Raw genomic sequence first — 13,689 nt, 5'->3', positions numbered from 1 at the left:
TACCCCCAAAAAAAAAAAAAAAAAAAAAGCGTGTGCTTCACATGCTTCATATTTGAAATATAGTACTGTTAAATAGATTAAGTTCTGATCTGGGCATATTTTACATCATATTCTCTTAAGTATCCTGGAGATAGAAGCTGTAAAAGCATATTTTACCTTGTTATCATGTATGCACACAGTTCTAACTAAATCACATTTTGTTTTAATCTGTTTGAACAAATATTGAGCACAAATTGAGGACTAGGTGATAGGAATACAAAGATAATAAGATCCAATTCTACTCCTAAAGACTCACAGTTTGGTGTTAGAGACAGTCTTGTTAAACCTACCACAACAATAAGATTTAGGCTAGTGGTATGTACAAAATGCTCAGAGTGCAAAGAATGGAATGATGTCTGTTTTTTTTTTTCCTGTAAGTTGTATAGGAAATAAGGAAATTATTACATAATGGAAGTGACTTTAAGCTCTGCCAGGAAAAATAAAATAGATTCTCCCACTGCCCTTCATAGCAAAAATTATGTGCTCTAATCTAAAATTGTATATGTTGAATGAGAACATGCCCTTTGAAACAGTAACAGTGCCGATTCTGTGGGCCAGCAATGAAGGGTAGAAATGGTAGGAGGCAGACAAGAAAAAAAGACCTGTCTATTAGCCAGAAAACCTGGCCCTATATAACATGCTGGAGCACAGCCCAGAGAGGGCAAGGGAAGGGCTGCAACAGAAAGGGGTACTCCGTTCTCTTGTTGCTGTCTTTGCCATACCTTTTCCTGCCACTGCTGTCAGAGCAAGTAGGGCAGACTGCTGAGTATGCCTCTGCCTGTCTTATCTGTAGAATTTTTCAAAAATACCAGAAAAGGGAGAGAAGCAAAGGTTCATACCACAGTTTTAGCCACGCTCACCAGAAAACTAAAATAACTTATAGATTTCATACTTTTGCGAGCATCTCTGGAAAAAAAAAATCAGTAACCGATGATGAAACATAACAAACTCCAAAATGGTACTGGATCATGTCAGATATAAAATGTTATGTGAAATTTAAGAAACTGATTCTAAAACATCAGAAGTGATTACAGACTCAGTAAATTATAATGCACAAGCTATAACCAATCCATCTTCAGAAAAGGACTACCTTGTTTTAAACCCAGGAAAATCATAATTATGTTTTTCTGAATTTCAGTGAACTTTTCTCAAGATGACTAAAAAAAAAAAAAAATTGTGGATGTTGTGTATATTTCTGCTCTTCCTTACACCCTGCTTAGTGCAGTTTTCAGTTCCCATTAAGCCCTCAATAGATACTATTAATTGATACCCATATAATCATCTCTTAAGTCTTAATGATTTTCAGAGTGACATGTGTGACATATGACATATATTGTTAAATCTCCTACATCATTTCAAAATATTAGGAGGTGCTTATGCCAGATGTACAGATTAAGAGGGACAGCTCTGGAGGTAGACCACTGGGGCTTCAATCCTGGGACCACCACTTTCTAGAAATAAACTGCTGGGCACGTTACTCAATCTGTTTACCTCAGTGAATGGTAACTCTTATTATTACCATTATTATTTATATATTTTTAATGCCAGAGAGCATTTCTTCAAAGGTAAATAAAAGAGGGTGTTTGAGTTTGTAGTACTTTGACCTTTCAGTAGTTTTTAAAAAAAAAGAAAGCATATTTCTATCAGTATCAGAAACAGAGAGCAACAAATGCCACAAATATATTTATAATCCTTGCCATTATTTTCACACAAACATTCTTTAAGCATAATCCAACATTATTTGAAATGTTAAAATAGCTTGTCATTTCTTAATTACTAACCTAACAGTATTATCATCTTTTTCAGTTATCATCTTGCCAAACTTCTTAATGTCTTTTCTTCTCTCCATTACTGATTTCCCATGTGACTATAAAGATGTTTTCTATTATGTAATAGATACATTCTTGAATAAATTAAGGAACACTTTTGGTGGCAGTAAGGACTGCAATTGGGTGAATTGGGTGAATTGAGATCACTTGTTGACATGATTCTGGAGCTGATATTCTTAGCTTCCTTCCACTGGGGCTCAGCACTCTGTCTGTGAGGCAGAAGTGGCCTGTGTTTAACTCAGCCAGATCTGGCACAGCCTGTCTGGGTTGAAATCCTGGCCTCAGCATGGAGTAAATAGCTTTTTTGTGAGCTCAGGCAAACTGCTTACGCTCTCTATGCTGCAGTTTTCTCCTTTTTAAAATGAAACAGAAGAGAGCATCTAATTTAAAAGATTATTGTGAGAATTACATGTTTTGTGATGCTTATAAATCACTTAAAGGAGGGACAGGCATATATTTCAATGTTAGACCTAATTATGATCATTATTATTTTTACGTGGATCAATAACATTGTTAATCTCTTTTGTTTACCATGAACACTACATGAATCATGATTTCAGGAAATTTGCCACTCAATTAGGGTTTTGTAATGTGCATATTAAGATAATGTATGGACAGTGACAAAGCCAATAACTTGATAGGATATAGAATAGAGTGTATACTTATATGTAGAATCTAATATGTGACACAAATAAACTTATCTACGAAACAGAAACAGATGCACAGACATAGAGAACAGACTTGTTGCCGTCGGGGAGGGATGGATTGGGAGTTTGGGATTAGCAGATGCAAACTGTTACATATAGGATGGATCAGTGACAAGGTCCTACTGTATAGCACAGGGAACCATATTCAATATCCTGTGATAAACAATAATGGAAAAGAATATGAAAAATAATATATATGTATATAACTGAATCACTTTGCTGTACAGCAGAAATTAACACAACATTGTAAATCAACTATACTTCAATAAAATAAAAAAAAGAATAGAGTGTATAGATGCTGATATAATTATCAGTGAGGAGATGCTGAGTAGAGCAGCTAAATTGGTGGATTTTGACTTCTTGGTCGTCACTCAATTCAGCAGAAAAGGAGGACATTTCTGACAATTTCAGTCATATTCCACAGGTTCTCAGTAATTACTTATTTACCTCCCAATTTTAATTTCTTATATCTGGTTTTTATTACACATGTAGGGTATAAATTATTTAAACAAATTTAAAAAATAAGCTTATAACCTGAGAAGGAGAGGAAGATGGGAATGAAATTTGGAAAGTGTTACCTATCTTGAACTAAAATACAGGCTAGGGTAGAGGAATGATTCATTCATTCTTTTAACAGCTATTTACTGAGCACCTGCTATGTTCCATGTACTATCCTAAGCTTTTCAAATGTGTCTATGAACAAAATAGACAAAAACCTCTGCTCTCATGGAGCTTACACGTTAACGGGGAAAGTAAATAATAGATATAAGTAAATTACATACTACATCAAAATGTGATAAATATTATGGGAAGAGAAGACGTAGCATGGAAAGGCAGATTCCGAGTGCAGAGCAGGGGAGTTGGTTAGCCTTTGGGGCTGAGTTGCAGTATGATATAGGGTTATCAGAGCAGATTTCATGGAGAAGATAAATTGAATAGAAGGGAGGGAGTTGGACCTATTTGGGGGAAGGATGTTGCAAGTCGTGCACATGCTCTGAGATGAGAGTGTGGGCTGGCGTGTGTGAGGGAAAGCGAGGAATCCAGTGAGACTGGAGCTCATGAGTAACAAGGAGATGGGAAGAGAGGTCTCAGGGGCCAAATCAGGCAGAACACTGGGGGCCGTCTTAAGAAAGTTGACAAGTGCCTTGGAGTCAGACAGAATTACTTTAAAAACTTGATTCTGCTGTTTACAATTTACACGATATAATGACTTAAAAGTCACAAAATTCTGTCTCTTCTACTACAAAACATCTCTGGGAGACATCCGCTTCCCTCCATGTCCACTGTCTGTGCTCTAATTCAGATATTTAATGTTTTTGTTTTGTTGCATGCAACGCATTCAATATCCTCCTAAGGAGTTTGTCTTTCTGCCTTCAATCTCCCCCTAATCAACCCCCTAATCAGAGGGGGTTGCCATGGGTCTGTACTGGCCTACCAGGTGGGTAGCGTATGTGAGGTGAGGTTAGTGCTGCGGGGTGGGTGACAAGGAGAGAATATGCTTTTGGTTTTCGATGTCGTGTTAGGCAGAATTCTGGCTCCAAAGATGATCCCCAATCACTGTTGTCTATATAAAGGTTGATTTCCTGGGGCTTTGCCAATGCGATTACGTTTGCCCACGTGATCAAGGTTAATGATCTTGAGATGGGGGAGATTCTACTGAATTGGTGGGTCCAGCGTAATCACAAGGATCCTTAAAAGTGGATACCCTTTCCTGGCTTTGGACAAAGGAGACGTGACTACAGAAGGAAGGTCAGAGAGATGTAGTATAGCTGACTTGAAGATGGAGGAACGGGCCATGAGTCAAAAATGCGGGTGGCCTTTAGAAGCTGGGGAAGACAGGGAAAAGATGCTTTGACAAAACCACAGCCCTGTGGACACCTTGAATTTAGCTAACTGAGACCTGTTTCAGATTTCTCATAACTCTGTGATATTTTAAGCCACTACATTTCTGGCAATTGCTTATTATGGCAGCAGTAGAAAATGAATACACGTATAGAATCCCAAATGGAGATGGTAATGAATAGTTGAAAATGTAAGTCTAGAGCAGAGGAGCAATGCTAGGCTGGATCAACTCATTTTTGGTTTAATAAAACATGGTTGAGGGCTTCCCTGGTGGCGCAGTGCTTGAGAGTCCGCCTGCCGATGCAGGAGACGCGGGTTCGTGCCCCGTTTCGGGAAGATCCCACATGCCGCGGAGCGGCTGGGCCCGTGAGCCATGGCCGCTGAGCCTGCGCGTCCGGAGCCTGGGCTCCGCAAATGGGAGAGGCCACAACAGTGAGAGGCCCGCATAACGCAAGAAAAAAAAAAAAAAAAAAAAAAAACACATGGTTGATAAATGAAATATTTAAAGTAGATGTGGATATGGACACCTAAAGAAAGCATTTAGAATAAAGAAAGAAACAATTGAAGAGGGAACCCAGAAAGCCACAAATATTTCGAGGTCACTTATGGAAAAGGAGCCAGAGAAGGAGGCAAAGAGATCGGAGAGGGAAGTGGAGAGCCAGGTGGGTGGTTTCGTGAACCGAGGGGGCTGGTTGAGTGGTGGTTAGTCATGTCCAGCGTAGAAGGACCAGTTTGATGGTAGCTGCAAAGAGGACTTTGAATTTGGCAGCTTGGAAACTGATTACATTAGAGAGGGCAGGGGTAGTAGAGTGCTGGGGAAAGAAATATACTGCGATATGTTGAAGGAAAGAGGTGACAGTGAGAGAGAAGTGGGCCTGGAGTCAGACAGCCTGAGTTGGAATCCTGCCTGCTCAGAATTTTAGCTCTGTGACCTTGGGACAGTCACTTAAGTTCTCTAAGTCTCAATTTCCTTTCATGGGTATTTAAGGGAGAAAAAACTGTGATTTTTATTCCTCATTCTCTTATGGATGGTACCCAGCAGAGGCTCAGTACTGACACAGAAGCCAAGATTCAGTTAAAACTGACCAGTGAGTTGAGTGTAGCCTATGAGAACATGATTAATGGTAGCATATGATAGCCTCCCTTTGGTTCACGGGCACAGATCTGAGCTGTATTGTACCTTTTATTTAGCTTTTTGTTTATCCATGTCTGACAAGAGAATATACACAGTTATGAAATATATCAAATGTAATTTCAGATTTATAAGCATGAACCAGAGTTCGTTTCTGTGGCATACTTTCCCATAATATGCCGTTGGGTGGAATGAGGTAAGAGCTCCTGACAGTAAGTGAAACCCTCTTGCAGTTGATGGGAAGATAGGTTTCATTCTTTTCTTTTTAAATGAAGTATAGTTGATTTATGTTGTGTTAATTTCTGCTGTACAGCAAAGTGATTCAGTTATACATATATATACATTCTTTTTATATGCTTATCCATTATGGTTTATCACAGGATACAGTTCCCTGTGCTATACAGTAGGACCTTGTTGTTTATCCATTCTGTATATGATAGTTTGCATCTGCTAATCCCAAACTCCCACTCCATCCAACCCCCTCCCGCTTGGCAACCACAAGTCTGTTCTCTATGTCTGTGAGTGTGTTTCTGTTTCGTAGATAGGTTCATTTGTGTCATATTTTAGATTCCACATATGAGTGATATCATATGGTATTTGTCTTTCTGAATTACTTTACTTAGTATGATCGTCTCTAAGTCCATGTTGCTGCAAATGGCATTCATTCTTTTTCATGGCTGAGTAGTGTTCCATTGTATATATGTACCACATCTTCTTTATCCATTCATCTGTCGATGGACACTTAGGTTGTTTCCATGTCTTGGCTAATGTGAATAGTGCTGCAGTGAACATAAGGGTGCATGTGTCTTTTTGAATCATAGTTTTGTTTGGGTATATGTCCAGGAGTGGGATTGCTGGATCGTATGGCAACTCTATTTTTAGTTTTTTGAGGAATCTCCATCCTGTTTTCCATAGGGGCTGCACCAACTTACATTCCCACCAACAGTGTCAGAGGGTTGGTTCCCTTTTCTCCAGACTCTCTCCAGTATTTGTTATTTGTAGACTTTTTAATGATGGCCATTCTGACCAGTGAGAGGTGGTACCTCATTGTAGTTTTGATTTGCATTCCTCTAATAATTAGCGATGTTGAGCATCTTTTCATGTGCCAGTTGGCCATCTGTATGTCTTCTTTGGAGAAATGTCTATTTACGTCTTCTGCCCATTATTTGATTGGTGTGTTTGTTGTTTTTTTTTTGATACTGAGCTGTATGAGCCATTTTTATATTTTGGAAATTAATCCCTTGTCAGTCACATCATTTGCAAATATTTTCTCTCATTCTGTAGGTTGTCTTTTTGTTTTGTAGATTTCATCCTTAAAATGTCAAAATTTAGATATTAAGGAAACCCTCTGGTGATTGAGGATGTCGTTACAAATCACTGAGTACTATATGATGCGCTTTTAAAATTAAAAAGTTGGCTTTATTTTATCTATTTGGCCCATAAAGACATTTATAAATACTGACCTCTTTGATTAACTACCGTTTGTGTGAGGAAAAGAAAATTTCATTTCAGCCAATTAGAATTTGTAAGAAACTCAAGAATTCAATTATCCTTTGATTCCGGTAATATTTCAGAATCTTGCACTCACTACATAATTTGTTGAATCCTGATCATTAGCTTTACAGATTGGCAATCCCTAAGATATTGAGATGTATTATTCAATCATAAATACTTGTCAGACACCCAAATATAATTTAATCTGCTAGATATGTTTGCAAAATCAATTTGTGTAGCTGCTTGCCAGTTTTATCTGAGGAAATGTTACATTTGGAATTTTGTTTGCCTTATATTTCCAAAGTGTCTCTTAAATCTCTCTCTACTGGGTTTTTTAATGAGAGGCTGTTTTTTTTTTTTTTGCTAATTATCTAGGTTTCTGTAGATGCCGCCCATGGTTATAGCCCCCGAGCCATTGACATGAGCAATGTTACACTATCCAGAGATCTGCATGTAAGTACTTTTAAAAATATTCCGCAAATTTCATTTTTAAAAAGCATACTGTAACACTTCCTGCATGTATTTTACAGCATGAATTATTTGAATGTAGTGATCATATAGAAGGTCCATGGAATTTATAGATTATGTACCCTAAGCTTTTAATGCTGTAGAAGTTGATAGAACTTTTTCTAGGATAATATATTTTCTTTAAAGATCACATCTATGTAAAAGTCCTAATATAATTAAATAGCTGCATGTGAGAAGAGACTAAATGAGTAGTTTATAATGCTCTGCTCAAGGATCACTTTAATTACTCACGAAAGACTATATATTATAAGTTGTTTATCCAGGGAAACTGATGGCATTTTGCTTTCTCCACCATAGTTCTATCTGTCTCCTTTGTCACTAAGGAACCTACTTTGAATTGCCTGATTTGAGTGAAAAGATAAAGTTTGTTTCCATGGAACATAAGTTAACAGGTCAATATAATGATCAGACAATGATATTGGCATTGTTAGTATTATTCCAAGAGATATAAGTATATAAAGATAAAAAAAATCTATGGATTGTTAAATTGTTTGGTTTGCCCTTTGTCATTGCTCTGGTACGTATGTATTAACATGACATAGTAAACTTGAAAATCAAAAATGAAAGGAATCTTGGAGGTAATCTTGTCAAAACCCAAAGGCCACAGAGGCCAAGGCTTGTCCAAGACCTCAGACTGACCTAGATTGGGACAGACATGGATCTAGACTGCTTGTCTGATGCTCTTTGCATTCAATGTTCATTCAGTAAGGTTTACATCATCTTTTAAAACTTTAGAAATTAAAATAAGAACTTGTAAATAAACATTTTTAAAGTCCATAGCTAGTTTGAAGTTTCATTATTAAATTAACAAAACATGTATCTTTAAACATTATAAAGAACAATGACCATTCCCATCACATCACCTCTGCTGGTTTGTAGATTCACAGATCATTAGAATCCTCTGAAATTCAGATTCTAAATAACAAAGCTGTGCTTAATTATCTTTTACCTGTGTTTTAGCTCTAATACACTACAATTTATTAATTTAAAGTATGTTTTGATATTACATATTGGAAGGCAAAGTTATCTTTTTCTACTATCCTTTTGGAGTATAACTTAGTTGCTAAATATTTTGTTCGTTTAAGGCTATGGCGGAAATGATGGCTGAAAACTACCATAATATATGGGCAAAGAAAAAGAAACTGGAACTGGAGTCCAAAGGTAATATTTTCTAAAAATCCTTATAAAAAAACAATCAGAGTTTGAGTACATGAATGTATGATAAGGATAAAATAGTCTTTTCATCATAAGAGCTCATTACAGCTTTATTGTATTAGAATGGTTCAAATATGACTGTAATAGTTTCAAGGTGGAAATGCTATTTCCTGATTTCCTGATTGCTAGTGTATATTTCCTCATGTCTCAGAATTTTGATGGCTCTCTCTTGCCCGTTTTAGGATGTAGATAACTATATTTCTTATCCTAATACCTGAGGTGTTCTATTAGTTACATAGACCTCCCTCACTGACTTCTATCCCCAACTTAAATATTTCTCTTATTTCATTCTGTCTCCCATCCTCAGCCTCTTTGGTTTGTTCAGTCCAGTTATGTTATTGTCTCTTACATTCTTTTTTTCTACCATCTTTATTGGAGTATAATTGCTTTACATTGTTGTGTTAGTTTCTGCTGTATAACAAAGTGAATCAGCTGCATGTATACATACATCCCCATATCCCCTCCCTCTTGCATCTCCCTCCCACCCTTGTTATCCCACCCCTCTAGGTGGTCGCAAAGCACCGAGCTGATCTCCCTGTGCCATGTAGCTGCTTCCCACTAGCTATCTATTTTACATTTGGTAGTGTGTATATGTCAGTGCTACTTTCTCACTTCGTCCCAGCTTACCCTTCCCCCTCCCCATGTCCTCAAGTCCATTCTCTACATCTGTCTCTTTATTCCTGTCCTTCCCCTAGCTTCTTTAGAACGTTTTTTTTTTTAGATTCCACATATATGTGTTAGCATATGGCATTTGTTTTTCTCTTTCTGTCTTTTCATCTTGTTTATGGTTTCCTTTGCTGTGCAAAAGCTTTGAAGTTTCATTAGGTCCCATTTGTTTATTTTTGTTTTTATTTCCATTTCTGTAGGAGGCGGGTCAAAAAGGATCTTGCTGTGAATTACATCATAGAGTGTTCTGCTCTGTTTTCCGCTAAGAGTTTTATACTGCCTGGCCTTACATTTAGGTCTTTAATCCATTTTGAGTTTATTTTTGTGTATGGTGTTAGGGAGTGTTCTAATTTCATTCTTTTACGTGTAGCTGTCCAGTTTTCCCAGAACCATTTATTGAAGAGGCTGTCTTTTCTCCATTGTATGCTCTTGCCTCTGTTATCAAAGATAAGGTGACCATATGTGTGTGGGTTTATCTCTGGGTTTTCTATCCTGTTCCATTGATCTGTATTTCTGTTTTTGTGCCAGTACCATACTGTCTTGATTACTGTAGCTTTGTAATATAGTCTGAAATCAGGGAGCCTGATTCCTCCAGCTCCATTTTTCTTTCTCAAGATTGCTTTGGCTGTTGAGGGTCTTTTGTGTTTCCATACAAATTGTGAAATTTTTTGTTCTAGTTGTGTGGAAGATGCCATTGGTAATTTGATAGGGATTGCACTGAATCTGTAGATTGCTTTGGGTAGTATAGTCATTTTCACATTGTTGATTCTTCCAATCCAGGAACATAGTATATCTCTCCATCTGTTTGTATCGTCTTTAATTTCTTTCATCAGTGTCTTATAGTTTCCTGCATACAGGTCTTTTGTCTCTTAAGGTAGGATTATTCCTAGGTATTTTATTCTTTTTGTTGTAGTGGTAAATGGGAGTGTTTCCTTAATTTCTCTTTCAAATTTTTCATAATTAGCACATAGGAATGCAAGAGATTTCTGTGCATTAATTTTGTATCCTGCTACTCTGCATATTCATTGATTAGCTCTGGTAGATTTCTGGTAGCATCTTTAGAATTCTCTATGAATAGTATCATGTCATCTGCAAACAGTGACAGTTTTACTTCTTCTTTTCCGATTTGGATTCCTTTTATTTCTTTTTCTACCCTGATTGCTGTGGCTAAAACTTCCAAAACTATGTTGAATGAGAGTGGTGAGAGTGGGCAACCTTGTCTTTTTCTGATCTTAGAGGAAATGGTTTCAGTTCTTCACCATTGAGAGTGATGTTGGCTGTGGGTTTGTCATATATGGCCTTTATTATGTTGAGGTAGCTTCCCTCTATGCCTACTTCCTGGAGAGTTTTTATCATAAATGGGTGTTGAATTTTGTCAAAAGCTTTTTGTGCACCTATTGAGATTATTATGTGGTTTTTATCCTTCAGTTTGTTAATATGGTGTATCGTATTGATTGATTTGTGTATAGTAGGATATTCCATTCCTGGGATAAACCCCACTTGATGATGGTGTATGATCCTTTTAATGTGTTGTTGGATTCTCTTTGCTAGTATTTTGTTGAGGATTTTTACATCTGTGTTCATCAGAGATACTGGCCTGTAGTTTCCTTATTTTGTGACATCTTTGTCTGGTTTTGGTATCAGGGTGATGGTGGCCTCGTAGAATGAATTTGGGAGTGTTTCTCCCTCTGCTATATTTTGGAAGAGTTTGAGAAGGATAGGTGTTAGCTCTTCTCTAAATGTTTGATAGAATTTACCTGTGAAGCCGTCTTGCCCTGGGCTTTTGTTTTTTGGAAGATTTTTAATCACAGTTTCAATTTCAGTGCTTGTGATTGGTCTGTTTATATTTTCTGTTTCTTTCCGGTTCAGTCTCAGAAGGTTGTGCTTTCCTAAGAACTTGTCCATTTCTTCCAGGTTGTCCATTTTACTGGCATAGAGTTGCTTGCAGTAGTCTCTTAGGATGCTTTGTGTTTCTGCAGTGTCAGTTGTTACTTCTCCTTTTTCATTTCTGATTCTCTTGATTTGAGTCTTCTCCCTTTTTTTCTTGGTGGGTCTGACTAATGGTTTATCAATTTTGTTTATCTTCTCATAGAACCAGCTTTCAGTTTTATTGATCTTTGCTATTGTTTCCTTCATTTCTTTTTCATTTACTTCTGATCTGATCTTTATGACTTCTCTCCTTCTGCTAACTTTGGGGTTTTTTTTTGTTTTTCTTTCTCTAACTGCTTTAGGGGTAAGGTTAGGTTGCTTATTGGAGACTTTTCTTGTATCTTGAGGTAGGATTGTATTGCTATAAACTTCCCTCTTAGAACTGCTTTTGCTGCATCCCATAGGTTTTGGGTCATCTTGTTTTCATTGTCATTTGTTTCTAGGTATTTTTTGATTTCCTCTTTGATTTCTTCAGTGATCTCTGATTTTTTAGTAGTGTATCGTTTAGCTTCCATGTGTTTGTATTTTTACAGTTTTTTTCCTGTAATTGATATCTAGTCTCATAGCGTTGTGGTTGGAAAAGATACTTGATACAATTTCAATTTTCTTAAATTTACCAAGGCTTGATTTGTGACCCAAGATGTGATATATCCCGTAGAAAGTTCCATGAGCCCTTGAAAAGAAAGTGTATTCTGTTGTTTTTGGATGGAATGTCCTATAAATATGTTAAGTCCATCTTGTTTCATGTATCATTTAAAGCTTGTGTTTCTGTATATATTTTCATTTTGGATGATCTGTCCATTGGTGAAAGTGGGGTGTTCAAGTCCCCTACTGTGATTGTGTTACTGTCGATTTCCCCTTTTATGGCTGTTAGCATTTGCCTTATGTATTGAGATGCTCCTATGTTGGGTGCATAAATATTTACAATTGTTATATCTTTTTCTTGGATTGATCCCTTGATCATTACGTAGTGTCCTTCCTTGTCTCTGGTAACATTCTTTATTTTAAAGTCTATTTTATCTGATATGAGTATAGCTACTCCAGCTTTCTTTTGATTTCCATTTGCATGGAATATCTTTTTCCATTCCCTCCCTTTCAGCCTGTATGTGTCCCTAGGTCTGAAATGGTCTCTTTTAGACAGCATATGTACAGGTCTTTTTCTTTGTATCCATTCAGCCAGTCTTTGTTTTTTGGTTGGGGCATTTAATGCATTTACTTTTAAGGTAATTATTGATATGTATGTTCGTATTACCATATTCTTAATTGTTTGGGGTTCGTTATTGTAGGTCTTTTCTTTCCCTGGTGTTTCCTGTGCAGGGAAGTTCCTTTAGCATTTGTTGTAAAGCTGGTTTGGTGGTGCTGAATTCTCTTAACTTTTGCTTATCTGTAAGGGTTTTAATTTCTCTGTTGAGTCTGAATGGGATCCTTGCTGCGTAGAGTAATCTTGGTTGTAGGTTTTTCCCTTTCCTCGCTTTAAATATGTCCTCCCACTCCCTTCTGACTTGCAGGGTTTCTGCTGAAAGATCAGCCGTTAACCTTATGGGGATTCCCTTGTATGTTATTTGTTGTTTTTCCCTTGCTGCTTTTAATATGTTTTCTTTGTATTTAATTTTTGATAGTTTGATTAATATGTGTCTCAGCATGTTTCTCTTTGGTTTTATCCTGTATGGGACTCTCTGTGCTTCCTGGACTTGATGGACTATTTCCTTTCCCATGTTAGGGAAGTTTTTGACTATAATATCTTCAAATATTTTCTCAGACTGTTTCTTTTTCTCTTCTTCTTCTGGGACCCCTATAAATCATATGTTGGTGTGTTTAATGTTGTCCCAGAAGTCTCTGAGACTGTCCTCTATTCTTTTCATTCTTTTTCTTTATTCTGCTCCCTGACAGTTATTTCCACCATTTTATCTTCCAGCTCACTTATCCGTTCTTCTGCCTCGGCTATTCTGTTATTGATTCCTTCTAGAGTATTTTTAATTTCAGTAATTTGTTGTTCATCACCATTTGTTTGCTCTTTAGTTCTTCTAGATCCTCGTTAAATGTTTCTTGTATTTTCTCCATTCTATTTCCGAGTTTTGGGATCATCTTTACTATCATTACTCTGAATTCTTTTTTAGGTAGGTTGCCTATTTTGTCTTCATTTTATTTGGTCTTGTAGGTTTTTAGTTTGCTCCTTCGTCTGTAACATATTTTTCTTTTCGTTTCCTTTTTTTTTTTGATGGGTGGTGCTGTATTCCTGTCTTACTGGTTGTTTGGCCTGAGACATCCAGCACTGGAATTTGCAGGCAGTTAGATAGAGCCGGGTCTT

The 13,689-nt window shown here is 36.9% G+C and overlaps 1 protein-coding gene across 1 annotated transcript in view; it reads left to right on the top strand.

Annotated features, from left to right (window-relative positions):
• The window catches only part of RYR2 (ryanodine receptor 2), a 523,123-nt gene that overhangs the window by 342,838 nt on the left and 166,596 nt on the right, over positions 1 to 13,689 (top strand). The window contains exons 57-58 of the mRNA XM_007452954.1: positions 7,419 to 7,496; positions 8,657 to 8,732. Of these exons, the coding sequence (XP_007453016.1) occupies positions 7,419 to 7,496; positions 8,657 to 8,732 (154 nt within the window). The remainder of the gene's footprint in view (positions 1 to 7,418; positions 7,497 to 8,656; positions 8,733 to 13,689) is intronic.

The sequence above is a fragment of the Lipotes vexillifer genome, unplaced genomic scaffold, assembly GCF_000442215.2.
Source record: "Lipotes vexillifer unplaced genomic scaffold, Lipotes_vexillifer_v1.1 scaffold1088, whole genome shotgun sequence".
Lineage (NCBI taxonomy): Eukaryota > Metazoa > Chordata > Mammalia > Artiodactyla > Lipotidae > Lipotes > Lipotes vexillifer.
The sequence above is the reverse complement of the archived record's forward strand: the minus strand, read 5'-3'. Positions and strand labels throughout refer to the sequence as shown.